Genomic DNA, 16,555 nt, shown 5'->3' on the forward strand with positions numbered 1-16,555 from the left:
TTTTTTTTACGGGTTGAACGTCAGATAGGAATTTTCTATGATTCTACTATTGTTACTATTGTTGAACATGCACTTTGTGAACCATCACAACTGGGTATATACATAATAAACATCCGCCCAAGCAAGCGCCTGTTAAGAGGCATTCCCTTTCCCACTGTACATCGAATTCCTCCCAAATATACAGACCGTCTAAAACCCGACGCCAAGTTAGCCGAGCAATCTATGTAAGATTAACATCCTGAAAAACAGAAACATCCCAGATTCCCGTCATATCAAACGGAAACCCGTCCATGGTCCCGAAGGTATTAGATATTGACATCATATCATCTACAATGTCATTATTTGTCTGAGTCTCTGGCAACGAAATCGATATTGCTGCTGGGTTAACAAGCCCGTTCGTGCTATCAGGCGGTCCCATGGCCGCCCCTCCTCCGCTGCCGCCTTGCGCGTTGGGCGCTCCAGAGGCAGTGGCAGAAGAGCCGTTGACTCCATGGCCGTTCCCAGGCGGGAGGCGGTTAAGAATGCGTTCGCAATGGTCGAGGCACATGTCTGCTACGTCCCAGTCGTATTCCTCGCGGACGCGGCGGAGGATGGCGCGGAAGGATTCGACATTTGCGAGGCAGGTGCGTGCGACTTCAGGGTCAGAGGTTTCGAAGGCGCAGCGGACGAGGAGCGTTGCTGTTGAGGTTAAATGGAAGGCGCTATCTGCGTGGCGTTAGTATGATTTTGTTGGAGTTGATAGACATATAGATATGATCGCGTACAAGGTAGCCAGAATTCCTTGAAGTTCTCTTTCCGGAGAGATGAAATGAACTGTACGATCTCTTCGGCACCTTTGCGACACTCCGTTTGGAAGTATCGGCGGGCTTCAGGGAGGTCTGTTTCTGAATTATTGACATCCTGTGATGAGAATAGTCAGATTGGCGCATAGATCCATTTCTATCTGGGCCTTACATTTAGCTCTACCCTTCCAACGAGCAACTTCACCGCCAAAAAGGAAAGGTGTAGACTGGAGAGACCGGCTATCCGATCTTCTGAAGGGCCCAGAGGAGACCTTAACCAATCCGGGAGCGAGTCTTCCCAAATATCTAAGTCTGTCCGAATCTGGCGGATCTTTTTGCTCGTTTCGCGAGGTGATCGCTGTTGAAGACCGTATACGAGCGGAAGTAGCTCACCCAAGATCTCAGTTAATCGGCAGAGCGCAATATGGCAATGTGCTGCCCTCACTCGCTCTGGAGAGCGCGATGCCGGCGGCACCAATACTTCCACGGTGGGAAGAGGTACATCATACTGATTCTTGGCAATCTGTGGTGGCACACCATGTCCGAAACTCCCCCTTTTGAAGCGGCATGTTAGCAACTAATAGATATGCGAGATATACTCTCTAGGCTTACCAGCGATCATGTATAACAACAGCCCACCAGAGGCGAACACGTTGGTTTTGCTCTTGCCGAGACAGTTTCCAGTTGCTAGGATCTCGGTTCAAACCAAGACAATGAGCGAGAGACACCATGCGTCCACAGCTGATGGCATTACCAGTCATCGAAAAAATGGGACGGCCAGTTAAGTCGATAAGAGCTGCACTGATCGTTGAGAGTCCGGGGGCAGAGAATTCCTCGTGGAGAGCTGCAACAGTCCGATTTACGGCATACCGGACATCGGGTTTCGGATGGCAGGCAAGTTTGGGTGTGTGCTTCCAATGGACTAATGACATCGAGTAGACTTGGCATAAAAGAGATGCCGGCGGTTCGCTAGGTGAATCTGAGATGTATGCTTCCCAGAAAGCCTCGCCGTCGAATATGGGAAACGCTGCATTGAAACGATCTAGAAACCTAAGACTCGGTATCAGCAGGATGCACACATGATAGTCTCGTTCAGAAGCGTACAGTCTGACTAAATCGTCCTTAAACGGCCCAAGGATCTGTTCCAATATCTCTTTTTGGTTCTCTCCGGGAGGTATGCCAACGCGCATACCCTGTCTCCGCCTGGACACTGTGGTGTAGAGAATGGGCTTTCTGGGGTCATTCGAGTAAACATTGTATGGATGATTTTTTGGCTCCACTGATCTGTTAGACTGCTGTGGGGGCATGTGCTTCTCGATCACATTTGCATCGTCGGCTACTACTGGGCCGACAATGAAAACAGACTCGTTCTGGGGATCCTCAACTCCTTGTCGTCCAGGTTCGCTTCCTCGACGAGGCGCTGCTGAGTGAGATCGCCGGACTTCAGGAATCTCATCTGTCCGCGAGGAGGTCATGGGAGGAGACACAGTGTCTGGAGAGCGCTTGCGCTTCTGGCCGGTGTGGAAACCGTCTCCAACGGCGCGCGAATGCCATACCGCAGGCTCCGGCCCCTGAGCGGCAGACAGCTCACTGCCAGGTTCCTCCTGATAGTGACAATCCGCTCCTTGGACTCGGCACAGCAAACATGACTGGCCGGGGATATCAACTGTACACCTCGATTTGCGTTTCCGACACAGATCGCAGGCCCTGACTTTGTGTGACCGGTACGGTCTTGCCCCAGCGTTCAATGCCGGAGTGGCAGCCTTTGAGTTTGGACTAGGCTTGACAGCTGCAGGAGGCATGTTGTGCCCAACAAGACGACGGATAGTATCTCAGCGTTTCACACTGCCCGCATCAATCATACGGCGGTACGCCGTCAAAACTAGGCAGTGGAGCACGCGACTCGCCCGTTCGCCGGAGCGGAAGTTCCAATGCTCTCCGCAAAAACCGCGCGGAACGGAAGGAAGGAGATGAATGATAATGTCTGCCGAGGTCTCAGGTTGTGATCTGCAGCCGGGAGCAGATAGCCACAGACAGATCTCTAGCTTGGAGCTAGGCTAGAACATTCAGCCAGGGTTCAAACTTATCAACCTGAGACAGCCTGACAAAGCAGTTCGTTTGAGCGCGGGCATCCAATTGCAATTGCGGAGTCACTCAGCATGCGACATTGTCCCTCGCTGACCACAAGGACGAGCCGACGAGGCCGGGGTGGATTGATGAACAAGCCAGTATATGCTCCCCTATTCGGCCGCTCTTCGGTTACCCGTCTATCGATGGCAGCAAGCCGTTTCGTTTCTTTTTCTTTGCGGGCCCTGAACTGATCGAGAGTCTAATATTCTTATCGCCGGCCAAAGAGCGACGATTTGCTGTGGGGGGTCGGCTGACTCAGCATTACGGCCAACCACGTGCCTTTTATTTATATCGTCTTCGCAAGGCCAGGGTCTGGGACTGGGATACTACACCAACCCAAGGCTGTCTTGAGCACGGTTCTGCCTTGCCTCGACATTGTGCATCGACTGGCCATCCAACTTTCATCTCCCATCTTCAGTCGTGTATCAGGGCGTGCTAGCGTGTTTGAAGTACCTGCCGGGAGGCGGTTTTGCTGTAACACTGAGGGCCAATAGGTACGGAGACGGATAGGGCGGCCCCTCCCTCTTGTGAGCGGGCTCGATCTTCGTTGCAGCGACACAGCCACCAGCACCGGGTCACTAGCGAGCATCTTCGGCTTTTTCAAGGACGCTCCCTTCCCCTGATTTTATTCTTAATCGTCAGGGAAGATCATGTGTGCACGGAATTGATCTCGGATATGCCTTTGTTTCATTCAATGTGCCTTGATTGAATATGGTGGAGGAAGGTCGGCCCCCTCCGCCAGAGCGACTTGGTGTTGACAGCGAGTCGCCCATCGAGCCCGATACTGCTCAACATCCTCAAGAGACAGAATCACATACCTCAACGGGGAACGCTACGGGGACGGCCGCCTCCCAGGATACGCGGGGGAGCCCATTCAGTCGTTTACCTCGGACTGTGATTGAGCAGTAAGTCCAATTTCGCCTTCACAGCTCTGGTGGCTAGGGGTTATCCGGGGAACCCATATATGATGCGTATTCTTTATTTTTGACTCGCGATATAGCATTCTTTATGTAGCCGATGCAAGTACCTTTGCGTCGCTGGCTTTGTTGAACCGAAAATGGCGGCGGATATCTGACTCGGCCTTGCTGTATGGCCATCACTTGTCTCATTGTCCGTCCTTTGCATTGTCGCAAAAGGCCAATGACCAGCTTCCGATACAAACTGACGACCTGGCGGCTCTCAAACGGCAGTTCGTCTCTGAGATCAGGCGCAATGGGTTTGACGTCTTTTTCCGCCCCCACCAGACGTTGGTAAAATTAATTTCCACCTCGATGAGCTCGTCGACAGCATTCCCCCGCGGTGAAGCTTTCCGGTTTGCTTTTTCTCAAGACGGCCAACTCATCCTCTGCATCAGCTCTTCCCGGATTGTCGTGTTGGACGTGGCATCGGACCCGCCGGCGGTGAAGTATGAACTCAAGACTCTGCGGCGCCCGCTTCATGCTACTATTCTGGACGACGGGTCGCTTCTTGCGGTTGTGTCTTCAAGTCATCAAGTCAACATTTACAGCCTTTCTAGCGCAGAAGCGAAACTTATACAGGACCTCAAACTAAACCATGTTCCGCGTACTTTAGCCTTTTCCCCGGCTGGTAGTGTCCTTGCTATTGCGTACGATGACATGATTGAAGTGTACGCTATCGGGGAGACAGCTCTAGCAACTGAGCGAAGGGCTGTTCGATGTGCTGGGGTCGACTCGCTGTCGTTCTCCTCGGATGGTGTCATCCTCCTGGGCTCGTCCAACAATCATTCAACAGGAAGTCTGGTTAGTATAACCGTGCCGCTCTATGGTGAGCAAGAGCCGGAGCTCTCCATCAAAGACGTTCAGGTTCGGATGTGGACCACTCAGATACTCTTCCCAGAGGTTGTCCAAAATTACAGTTATGCTTGTTTGGTGCCTTTACACACAGAGGGCGAAGGTAGTTGGATTATGGGGTTTGATAACAAACTCAAAGTTTTCAGAGCAACTGGACTCACTAAGGCTAGTTCTGGCACAACATACTTTGCCAGCCCCATATCTGAAGATACGAATATAGAACACCCGCCTATGATGATGGCCGCCGCAGATTGTGGGGGCGAACTTGTTGCCCTAGGATTTCAAGGCTCTGGAGTTTGGGTGTACGGTCTGCCTGATCGGCTTGATATTGCCCCTGTGGCGCAAAATGCCAGCGGGCCACAGACTCGTGGCACTGCTCAAAATCAGTCAACCGTGGTTACAGCTGCAGGAACAAACCTAAACCGGCTGCAGCAGACCATAAACCGGCCGAAGGTACTCATTACTGGTCACAAGGTAACTGATATACCTGGCATCACTGCTGCTCGCTGGGTACGGCGCAATGATAGCACGGGTGAGCAACGGCGGCTGGCCGCTGTGGCACCTGGTGGTGTTGACCATGCAAGTTTTGGCGAAGAGGACGTACCTCTTGACGGTGGAAGAATCCTAATATCGGATTTTACATGCTCAACCACGAATGGAAATGTGACGGAGCTCGTTATCGAGATTGGTGAGGCAGAGCCTGTGCTACTCCGTGAGCCGAATGCTAGTCTAGACACTGAAGTCGAATTGGAAAGGAGAAGAACTCGTATACACCGGGGCAGCACTGGCAGAGGAAATCGGGAGTCGTATCCGGCGGCAAGTTCAAATAACCGCCCACGCCCTCGCAGAAACAGCTCCTATCTCTCTGGCTCCTCAAATGAGGTTGCAGACGGTGAAATACCTCCTATCCTAGACAGCCCTTACGACAACACGCAGCCGCGATCTCAAGACACATTACGACGTGCTGCTACGGCTGCTGCTGCAAGTCGCAGACGAGTCGCACATGAATCCCGCCGCGTGTTGCAAGAACCCTCCGTTCCCGCTTATTTCCAGATCCCTCACGAAAGCGATGCAGACAACTGGGTTCCCCCGCCCCCTCCTTACTCGCGGGAGGCAGACGTGCCGCTCCCTGATTACCTCAGAAGGACTCTGCTTCCTTCACCGCAGAGGTACAGCCAGAACGCAGTAGAGTCATTTCGGAGGTCTCTTTCAACACGTTTCTCGCCCGATACTTCATCTCGACCTTCGTTGCATAGGTTGAACACCGTCACCGGCCCTAACTTGGCCTCTCGGATGAGACGACATGTGGGGGAGAGCTCGACTTCCGATGTTCATCGAAGGCATCACAGCTGGGCTCGAGGAAGAGCAGGCTCTGGCTCACAAGTTCAACCGCTAAGTAGCGTCAACGAGTCCGCTGTCTCGGTGCAACCGCAGGATTTCCTTGTTTCTCCTCAATTGGTGCCGAACGCCGTGCCAGTGGTGCCAAATGTCACATACACAGATCCTCTTGTCGCAACGTTACAGGCTCATGCGCAGCCCATGACTATTCAGATCCCAAACAACACACAAGTCACCAACTCACAACTCGTCATGCCGGCAGTCCCACCAACTCCACCTGCCATGAACAATTATCTCTACTCTCTATCGTCGCCAAACCTCATCCCCGCACAACTCATACCAGAAACACCAGAGACACCGACCCCAGTCCAATATCCCAGTGCTCGACACCACGACCGCACTCAATCTTACGATTATCAGCCGCCTCTGTCAGCGGCAGCGCTCCGCAACCGCCGGGCATCGACAGACCCCACACACTCAAGTTCGCAGTCTGTTGCGCCGGAACAGCAATGGCGAAGGCGCATTGAGGAGTGGAATGAGCGAACCATCTATGAGAGAAGCAAAAAGCGGAGCAAGTGTGTCATCATGTGAAGCGACTTCTTGGAAGCAATATGTCTTCGTTTTCTATCTACAGTGCCCATCATATATCCTTCTCGGTGCAGGCTGTTTTCTTTCGTATCTCCTAGTGATATTGGCCTTCTTGTTGGAATGCAATGATACCACATATTGATAATTTATGCAAGTCTGTTTACTGTATATATTCATTATGGATAGCACTTGCAATTTTCTATAGCGCCAAGGTTAGGAGTCCAACACGTTCACAATCGAATCATACTAGTATTAGGAGTCTGATTTGATCAGAAATAACCCTTTAGCTCCCGCCAGGACATTGATTTGGCGCCAAACAATAACCGTTTCCAGTCTTCACGTTAATGGTACAGGTGCTTCAGCTTCAGCCTCAGCAACCTCCTCCTCCACCACCGCATCCGCCGCCCCCACCACCTCCCCCTCCTCCACAACCTCCTCCTCCACCACCACACCCTCCTCCACCTCCGCCACTGCAACCACCAGCTCCTCCACCGTCCCCACCTCCTGCGCAACCTCCGCTACAACCCCCTCCCTTCCCACCACAAGCCCCGGCCGCTACCGCACCCCCACACGTCCCTGAAGCACAGTTCCCGGGATGCCCAGACTGAAGATTCATGCAGCTCGGATCCGCAGCGTACGCATCACAATGCACACCGGGATCCCCACTGTAGGGCGCATAATATGGCACGTACACCGGGTACCCCCACACGAGCGGGTATGCGGCATATGCATCTGCGCCGTCTTTTGAGCGGCGATTCCCTTTATCCTTATCATTAGGGTCATGGTCAGGAGAGGGTGTGGTGTTGGACTTTCCATAGCGGGAGTTCCGCTTTTCTGCGCGCCGGCAAATCCGCTCGTATTCGGAGCGAAGCTTGAGGAATTTCACACGGTTGGGATCTATTCCTGCTACATCTGCCATGGCATTCTTCGTCTTGACGGCGCTGTGTGCGGAAATGTGTGGATTTTTGTCTGGGTCTGAGGAGATATTAGGGTTGTCGTGGAGATTTGCGGCCGCAGAGCGTGCCCTTGCGCCTGAGGAGATTGGAAGAAGGATACGGCCGCGGCTGTTGAGATCTGCACCGCGGGTAGCTTCGCAGTACCAGCAGGTGCATTCGCTATAGATGCCACCGTCCGTGAGCTTACGGTACATTTTGCTAGTCCATTCGAAGCCCTCGGAGAGTTTGATTTCGTTGACCTTGTCGTCATGGTCGATGAAGATGGCGCGGTAGCCATCTTGTTTGGTGCGGTGAACGGAGTATTCGAAGTAGCGGCCGGGTGTGAGCTGGTGGGTGTGCCAGGCCAGGTCTACGTCAAGGGTCGGTACAGCCATGCGGCCTGGGTTGGCGGCCATGATCTGGAAGAAGACGGCGTATTTGCGAATCAGGCGCTGCATTGTTTCGGTCAGAGCTGGGGAGTGGAGCCAGTCGATGTTGTCCATTTTCTGAACAAACGTCCCTTGACGAACGACGGCGCCGACAAGGTCAAGGGCAAACTGGGAACTGTTGCTCCAGTATCGGGACATCATGCGGCGGAAAGCGATCTTCTCGTCTTTGTAGAGGGTAGTTCCGAGGCTGCCAGGGTTGGCTTGACGCATGACTTCCCTGTCTTGTAATAATGTCCCCAGGTAGTCGCGCAGCATGGTTACGCTAGGGCACATCCATAGAGTTGATCGCAAGTACTCGCGAATATCCCTTCTAGTCGTTTGCAGAAGCCGATTGGGGAAATTTGCTTGCTGCAGTTTTCGTCGGGTCGCGCTCTGAGGTTCGGGGACACCCCACAAGTTGAGTAAAGTGCCTGGCATGGGAAGATCTCCCTCGACAAGATCCGTGATATCGTTTCTAAACTTTCGCACCCGCAGCGTATCGTGGGTGATTCTGAGCTTGCAGTATCCGCAGTATATGTGAAAATTCTTGTCCGTAAATCCAGTCCAGGTATCATATGTTCTCTCAAACGGAAGAGTTAGCCTCCCTTTAGTCCAAGGTGCAGAATTTGGATGACTGCAGCTGGGACAGTCTAGCATCTTCGAAGGCATGTCCTTGAGGTTATCCCATTCGAGGTTGGTTTTGCTGGTAAAGATGCCGGCCGCATCACCCCCAGCGTCGTACACCATGGTTCTGTCGTCGATGGAGGCATTGATGGCTTCCCATGGAAATCCGGCAGACCAGAAACTGATCTTTCCGTGTCGAATGCAGTCTTCCAGAAAAGATCTAGGATTGAGCATATGTGCATGCCAAACCATCAAGACGTCTAGGTGACAGTAAGCAACTAGGCAGGTGTACTAAATTTCGGAGATCAGGGACTGACCTAACGGAGGCAGTTGATCCCGGGCCCAAGTTAAGGAACTTTCGCAAACCGTGATTACTCCGAATGTAGGAGAGGAAAGTTGCTGAACAGTAGGCCGTGGGCGAGAGGCTGGGACACATGCATTCCACCAAGACGTATAACGCGCAACAGCCTTGGCCGTATAAACAGCCCATCGCTTTTCCTTGACAAGAGCCCAGGCTTCGTTAATATGAGTACCAAACTCCTGTGGATTGGGGTCAAGTATATCAAAGAGGTTTGGGATACTTGTTACTGTATCACGCAGGTCGGACAGCGCTGCGAGAAATTTAAGGTGAGCGATGCACTCATAGTGAGTGACGGTCGTATAGAGCGCAGGTCCAGCATTCTGGGTCAAATTCAATGGGGAAAGTCCCGGCTGCTGTTCCTGAGTTTGAGCATAGTCTGGGAGACTGTTACTCGACTGTGTTCGCTCAGTTTTGGTGGTCTTGTCTAATAAGCCCATGTTAAGATAATTGTCCGGAGTATAAAGACTTCAAGCAGCAAACAGAGTGTTCCCCGCTGCCTTATACTCGAGAACCAGAATGGCCTCGTCAACCTGACAACGCGGCAGGCAGGGTTGCAGAGCCCCGCTGATAGAGAATGCGGATACAGCTGGATTTCAGGGCGCCGTCTCCCGCTTCACTCGTCTAATCATCTGGAGATAATGGCTTGCCCGAGATGCTAAGCCTCGCGGGGGGCCTTGGGGCGAAGGGGACACAGCCCCGCAACTTTATAGGTTCCCAGAAGTTGCGTGCGCATCGTTTCCCCTCATTTGCCATAATGAATATGTCACAGCAGTAGGATTGTGATCCTCGCTCAGGGCTGCATTGCCCATGGACAGTTCCGAGACATTTGGTCTTAGGTGATGGCGATGTTCTCGAAGGCATGGAAGCCTGCCATTGTGGGTACAAGGACTAAAATAGTAGGTAGATTATGCAATGCGATCTGCAGGAAGATCATCAGATAGCAAGGATACAGTATGAAGTTCAGTCGACCACGATAAATATTGTCTTCTCAATATGGACCAGAACCTAGGTTGACAAGATAGCGAAAGAGAGCCCTGGTACCTGGCATGGATCTATTCAAAGAGAAGTGGACCTCAAGGAAGAATAAAGCGGCGAGAAGATCCCAAGTCCCGTGACTAGAAGCACGTGATATAGCGGCCCGCCCTGGGACTCGGGACTGTGTTACTCATCCTGATCCAGCAGAACCCAAGACTCCGGATCATCCCACCGAGACCGTATCTACAAAACAAGAAAAGCGAAGAGGCAGCTTGCAAAAGCCGAAGTCGAATCCCGCAGCAGCTTTGCGTTGTTATTTCAGCTGCTGATTCACAGTGGGTCCGTGGAGGTCGAGACGGTGACTTGGTTTCTCGGGGCTTTTTTTTTCGCCTCGCGCAATCGCATGCTTTTCACTTATCGGTCTCGAGCAATCCCGCATTAATCATTACACCTTCGTTCGAACAATTCGTTCTCTATCGTTTATAGTCGGGCGCTTCATCCAGTCTGGCGTCATTTGGAGGGCCGTCCAGCGGAATCGGAGACGCGGGTCTGCAGGGATTCACACCTAAGCCAAGCCCGCGGAATAATGCTTCTGTCGTCACCAGCCCCGTGATGGGAGGTATTGGTCATACGTCTATTTCACCGGCCGTCGCGTCTGATGGCGCGGGTCAGGCCAGAAAGCGAAATGCTGGCATGGCAGGGCTCGACAGCTCGCCCGGAAGTATTGACGATGTTGAGGAGGTCGAGAATCGCGACGAGAAAAGAAGACAACCGGTCAAGCGGGCCTGTAACGAGTGTCGGCAACAGAAGGTGAGAACGATAGTTTTTCTGGGGCCATCAGACAGCTGATTCGCTTCCCTTTTTAGCTTCGATGTGATGTTGTCCAGGATCCATGGACGGACTGTTCCCGCTGTCGCCGACTGAAGCTAGAGTGCAAAATCGAATCCAATTTCAAGCGCGTCGGCAAGCGGAGTCGAAATGCAGAGATGGAACGAGAGATTATTGAGCTCAGGAAGCAGATTGCAAGCGTGCAGTCTGGGTCTGTTGGACAACAACAATCGCACCTTCCTTCGGCACAACAGACCCCGAAACAAGAAAACCCGTCCAACCAAGTCAGCCCAGCCAGAGCCTACCAAACACCGTCGGCCATGTCCGCAGCAGATCAATTCATGGGATCGCATGAAGCCGTTGCTTCATTGCTGGACTTGCGCTCCGGGTATGACGGCTCGAGTTATATGAGAAATGGGAACCAGCATTTCAAGCGAATCGAGGATGTGGCGGTGGTACCTGAGAGAGTGACAGAGCTGTTTGACCTGTAAGTTGTGGAAGGGTCAGTGCGCCAGACAACGTGCTGACTCATGCTAGTTTCTTCACATATTACCATCCTTTCCTCCCATTCCTTGACCGAGAGCAATCACCGGAGGAGTATTACACTGTCTCTCCCTTACTTTTCTGGACCATCATCAGCGTTGGCGCCCGTCGGTATCAACCCGACCCAAATCTACTCAATTCACTGGCCGGTCCTGTAACGCGCTTAGTATGGAGTACATTGGCCGATGTCCCCCAAAGCTATCATGTCGTCAAGGCGCTATGCCTGCTCTGCAGCTGGCCTTTTCCTACAAGCAGCACCTCTACGGATCCCACTTTTATGTTATGTGGCTTAATGATACAGATCGCCATGCAACTTGGACTGCACCGCCCCTCACATACGCAGGATTTCAGCAAATACAGGGTGGAGCTTGTTGAGGAAGAGCTCAGAGACAAAGTGCGAACATGGGCGACTTGCAATATCGTTGCACAACGGTAGGCTTTAAATATGACTCTGCAGGAGTTGGCTAATTTTTGATAGAGTTGCAACGGGATATGGACAGCCGCCCTGTACATTGTATGACTGGACGTTGTCGTCCCAAGAGTCGATGGACCCGAATTTCAAGCTTCCTGAAAGCATCAGACATAGGCTTGATATTGAGAAATTTTGCGACAAGGTCACCAAAGCTCTGTACACCAACCGCCGGGATCCTGTAGGGCTCTGCGGTAGCCAAGAGCGGTCCACATTAACATCTCTCCTTTCGCGGGATTTAGATGAGCTGGAGACTCAGCTCAAGCCACATAATGACTGTAAGTTCTGTCGACAACCGTGAATGCCCGGGTTAATTAGTCTAGACATTACCGATCTCTATTTGCGCGCATCAAATCTCCACCTTCATTTATCCGCTTTCTTTGACGATTTCACTGCCAAAGACTACCGCGAACGACTTCTCTCCCTCTTTTTCGCGGCCACCACGTTCCTCGAAGCTGCGATGAAGCTGCAGACTCAGGTTGGGCCGATGCTCTCTAACACGCCGTATTACATTTACCAAATGATGGTTGCTGGGGGATGTACACTATTAAAGCTCTGCAAGAGTTTTTTCGCGTCCCATATTGACATGGACTACGCCAAAGGTCTCTTCAATCGTACTATCTGGGCTATTCGTAGCGTGTCAGTGATCTCCAACGATCTTCCTGAACGGCTTGCCGAAGTACTAGCTCAAATGTGGAAGCTTGGAAGCACGCCGTCTCCGAAGCCACCTCCCGACAGTGTTGAAATGGACGACTCGCTAATGCTCAAGGTACGATGCCGCATGAGTATGTCTCTACTCTTTGACTCTGTATGGCGCTGGAGAGAGGATACGCGGACCAAGGGCCGCAACATAGAAGGTGATTCCCTCAGTGCGTTTCAGCCCGAGTCAGTTGTTGACCTATTCTAGCATACCTCAAGAACCCCACAAACCCCGACTCGAACGCAGACTCTTCTGCTTCGTCATCAGTAGGACCGCCGCGTACATCGCCCGGGCTCGCTACTGGTGATCCTAGCCTCGCCCCCGCTCTTCTTCCCCAGTCCAATATGGGCGTGCAGTCCGGAAACAACATTGGCAGCCTACCTAGCGGATTCATGGAGCCCAACTACGAGGTCTTTGATCCTCTCAATTGGCTTCTTGATGGCCTGGTGGACTTGCCGTATCCATACTCTGTCTCCGGCATGGAGGCGCAAGGAATTGCATAGTATCTGTTTATGTTTTCGCTGTCTTTGTTTACCTGGCGCTTGTACTGTGGGCTGTTATTATACCACTATACCAATGGGATGTATCGCGGCATCTGTGTCGGATAGGTGTGAGGCGTCGGCGCGTGAACCTTGTTTGATGCTTATTAGGGCTAGTTATTATACGACTGACGACTGGTATTACGTATATACAACTTTTGTGCTGGTATTTACTTAAATCACTTACCCCCATGCGTACATTGCATAATCGCGTGAAGCATAGACCCATACTCGTCTTCCACCCACCTTTCCACCCTCTCCTTCCTCCATTCCCTCTCTCTCTCATCCAATTCTCTAGTCTCCGGCCAAAGCTCCTCAATCCTCAAGGCCCAATCCCCCCACTCCACCAAAAATAAATTATATTCCGCCTCCCACTCTCTTCGATGCCGAGCCCTCCAAAGGAACCCCGGTGCTGGCGCGGGGAGCCCATGCAGCTCCACTCCTAAGAACGTCGGCAGCCCCTCCTGCCTCGAGAGGATGCTGTCGAACAAGTACATGATGTACAGCGTGCGGCGGGTGGTCTCGGCCACAATCCATTCTTCCCAGCGGGGCCGGGTGCGGATTGCGGCTGACTCGGCGGTGCAAAGGAGGCCTTGATGTGCGCAGGCGTATGCGCGGTCTTGCAGGCTTGTTATGGAAACTCGGAGGGGCTGGGTGTTGTCGTTGTCGTTGTTTATTGTGGAATGGTGCAGGTCAAAGTGGAAGAAGAGGGTCAATGTGTAATGGAGATAGGATTGAAAGGTGGCGAGGAGGCTGAGAGATACACTGACAGCCCCTATCTCTGTTGCTGTTGATATTCTGAGTATTATCATCGTACAAACGGTGCATCGCGCTGAATTATACCCACAATGGCGTCTCTGCTACCGCGGCCATAGTCTCCCAAGGCCGAGGTTGAAGTAGTCGAACATACCCGCACCAACCTCAGACAAGTAGTCAGCGGCGAACTCTCCCCTGCTTCCTAGGACACTTTCATCTGCATTGGATGGATGAATGGCAGAAGCGCCCCGCGCCCTTTTACGACAGTGGCCGTATACGCTTTCAGGGTCGGGTAGATGAAGGTGCTGACACCTGCCGGGTACGTCTTTACCGTTTGTCCCGGGACAGGAATGTAGGCTTGAATCCAACGGTCTTTGATATCGTTTGCGTTGATGGGGCATAAGAGGTTCAGGTTGGAGAAGTTGAGGGTGTTGTCCTCATTGTCACCAAGTACCTCGCTTTCATTGAATGTGATCTGCCTGCTAACAATGCTGCGTGATTATGCGTTGAATAGTCATACTCTGTTTCTGACACTGGAACTGGGATGGTAAGACTTGATGAAGTTGTGTCTTGCCCTAGTTGAGTATCCAGGGGGAAAGCCCTTGGGTCAGTGCTTGTGTTTGTGTCTGGGTTGACCGTCACTCTTCCTGGACTCCTAGTTGACGACTCTGAGACTGAGAATGGGCCGGAGAGCTGTGCCGTCTCAATGGTGATATTTGTTGTGTCATTGCTATGCAGTCTGCTATCATGCGACTGTTTCGGTAACCATGAGCAGGGCAGACCACGACGTATACATCTGGTGCCTGAACCATGTCCAGATCTGCGCTCGCAGCGCGTCTTTGCACTGGAGCACTGGTGGCAGGCTTTCTGGCGGGATGTCGAGTATCTTGGTGTCTGCATAACGATCTATACTATACAATCAAGTGGAGTGGATGTGGCTATGGCCACCGGAAGTGACGCCGAAATGTCGGAGTTGAGCGCGGAGTTGATGAACATAGTTTTATCATTACTAAGCAAATGTAGCCATACGACAAGTTCACGACTGGCTCGCACAGAGTCCAAATCTATGATCGGTTCCAGATAAATGAATCGGACATCCTGCTGCAGAAGACGCGATGGTCTGCAGCCGCTGGGAGCCCACTTGAGCAGATACTACGGGCTATAGGAATCAAGTCTGTCGTGGTGGTGCGTATATGACACACGATTCTGCCATGATTTACTCCGTGCTAACCAGCGCCAATGGACAGTCTGGACTCAGTCTTTCGGGTGTCATGATGGCCACAGTTCATAGACTGTTTGATCTCGACTACAATGTCTATGTGATCCGGAACAATGTGTTGGAATTGCCGGTGGAGCAGACGGCGGAGGTTGCGCACATGATGATAGATATTCCGTTGCCCAAGATGGCATTGAGTGCTATCTCTTTCGAGGAAACGATCGAGGCGTTAAGACGGTCATAGGTCGGATTCTCTGCTTGGAAGACTAGAGGTGTCATCGGTAGACTCTCTGTAAGTTACACTCTCTGATTGCATTTTAATCGGAGTGAGTATGAAGCTGGTTTTGAGAGCGGAGGTAGATGGCACTTTGTCAGTTCTTACAGTGATTCAAGACAGGTAGAAGCCCGGGTGCAGTGTATCCTAACTCCATCCAGATAGGAAGATAGTAGGATTAAAGCAGTTTTGGTGCCCTCGCCAAACGAACGGACTATCCAGCTAGCATTTCACATCCCTGAACCTCATTTACTACTTTAGCTTTTATCCAGACCTCATACTAGTCTCAAACAAGTCCGTTCTCCTTCCTTGCGGACAGTAGAGCCTCGTCTGTAGATAGTATAAGGGTTTTGGAGTATATACACAGACTAACCCAAATCGGTCACATCGTGTGGGTCTCAGCTACGTCGATCTTATCCTCCGCATACCCATCCAAGATCTCAGTCATCAACCTCACTCTAACTTAAACACCTCATACTCCCACTCCAGCCAGACCTTCCTCATGTCAGCTCCCCAAGAACCAACCCAAAACCCAACCTTCACAGCTCACCGCCCAAAATCCTCGCTCTTGATTCCATCAAAGCGCCCTCTCTCCCGCCCCCTGCCATCAAAGTACCAGAGTCCGAAACACGCAGTTGCCACACTCACTATCCGCAGCGCGGCACCAACAGAAGATTCCAAGAACCGGGAAAGGGAGAAAGAGAAGAGGCGCATTGAGGTAGATTTCTCGGCAGTGCCTCAGCCCTTTCTAGATCCGGAAACCTGGGAGAAAATTAAGGATAAGACGGAGTGGGGCGCGTGATTGGTATCTAATGGATGGGGTTGATCTGTGATGAGTATGATGTGATGCTCTTATGATTCCCGTAGATGGGTTGCATACTGCACTGCAAAATTGGTGAATCAAATGTCTCTGTTACGATGGCATCCTGCCACTTCGTACAGGATCGACGTCCCAGAGCTTCTCACTTAGAAGGACGTGAGCAGAACAGGTAGATTAACGCATAGACTGAATCGCACGCTATTGACTAAGATATGATACAAAGTCATCGTCATCATCATTGCAGTCATCATGCGTAGATTTCATAGTATTGCAGCGCGGTTTTTTCCCTACTTATTCATCACATCGTGATTCATTTCATATCGTCAAAACCCCCAATCAATGCCTGAGTAAGACTCAAAAAAAAAAAAAAAAAAAAATCCAAAATCATCAATCATTGTATAGGTGTATCATATTGCGTCGTGTGTTGAATCTAAAGGT

General features: G+C 51.7%; 5 protein-coding genes across 5 annotated transcripts, besides 1 other annotated feature; 2 read left to right on the top strand and 3 right to left on the bottom strand.

The window, feature by feature from the left end:
- Window positions 1-16,555: part of a sequence feature (contig 1.78 659..353456(-1)) that runs on past both edges of the window.
- Window positions 221-2,584, bottom strand: ANIA_04489 (putative C6 transcription factor; the record flags this gene model as incomplete). The annotated part of the gene is made up of 4 exons (XM_657001.1): window positions 221-705; window positions 765-900; window positions 955-1,336; window positions 1,395-2,584. The coding sequence occupies 4 exons, from the start codon at window positions 2,582-2,584 to the stop codon at window positions 221-223; spliced, it is 2,193 nt and encodes a 730-aa protein (XP_662093.1).
- Window positions 3,624-6,652, top strand: ANIA_04488 (F-box domain protein; the record flags this gene model as incomplete). Its single annotated transcript, XM_657000.1, has 2 exons — window positions 3,624-3,817; window positions 3,913-6,652. 2 exons carry the CDS (start codon window positions 3,624-3,626, stop codon window positions 6,650-6,652), a joined length of 2,934 nt encoding a protein of 977 aa, XP_662092.1.
- ANIA_04487 (uncharacterized protein) lies at window positions 7,020-9,434 on the bottom strand (the record flags this gene model as incomplete). Its single annotated transcript, XM_656999.1, has 2 exons — window positions 7,020-8,896; window positions 8,954-9,434. The coding sequence occupies 2 exons, from the start codon at window positions 9,432-9,434 to the stop codon at window positions 7,020-7,022; spliced, it is 2,358 nt and encodes a 785-aa protein (XP_662091.1).
- ANIA_04486 (protein leuB) lies at window positions 10,200-13,015 on the top strand (the record flags this gene model as incomplete). Its single annotated transcript, XM_656998.2, has 6 exons — window positions 10,200-10,782; window positions 10,839-11,287; window positions 11,338-11,775; window positions 11,822-12,090; window positions 12,136-12,681; window positions 12,720-13,015. Exons 1-6 carry the CDS (start codon window positions 10,585-10,587, stop codon window positions 13,013-13,015), a joined length of 2,196 nt encoding a protein of 731 aa, XP_662090.1. The 5' UTR covers window positions 10,200-10,584.
- Window positions 13,231-15,080, bottom strand: ANIA_04485 (Zn(II)2Cys6 transcription factor domain-containing protein; the record flags this gene model as incomplete). The annotated part of the gene is made up of 5 exons (XM_656997.1): window positions 13,231-13,838; window positions 13,962-14,062; window positions 14,131-14,298; window positions 14,328-14,713; window positions 15,039-15,080. 5 exons carry the CDS (start codon window positions 15,078-15,080, stop codon window positions 13,231-13,233), a joined length of 1,305 nt encoding a protein of 434 aa, XP_662089.1.

Source organism: Aspergillus nidulans, chromosome III, assembly GCF_000011425.1.
Source record: "Aspergillus nidulans FGSC A4 chromosome III".
Taxonomy (NCBI): domain Eukaryota; kingdom Fungi; phylum Ascomycota; class Eurotiomycetes; order Eurotiales; family Aspergillaceae; genus Aspergillus; species Aspergillus nidulans.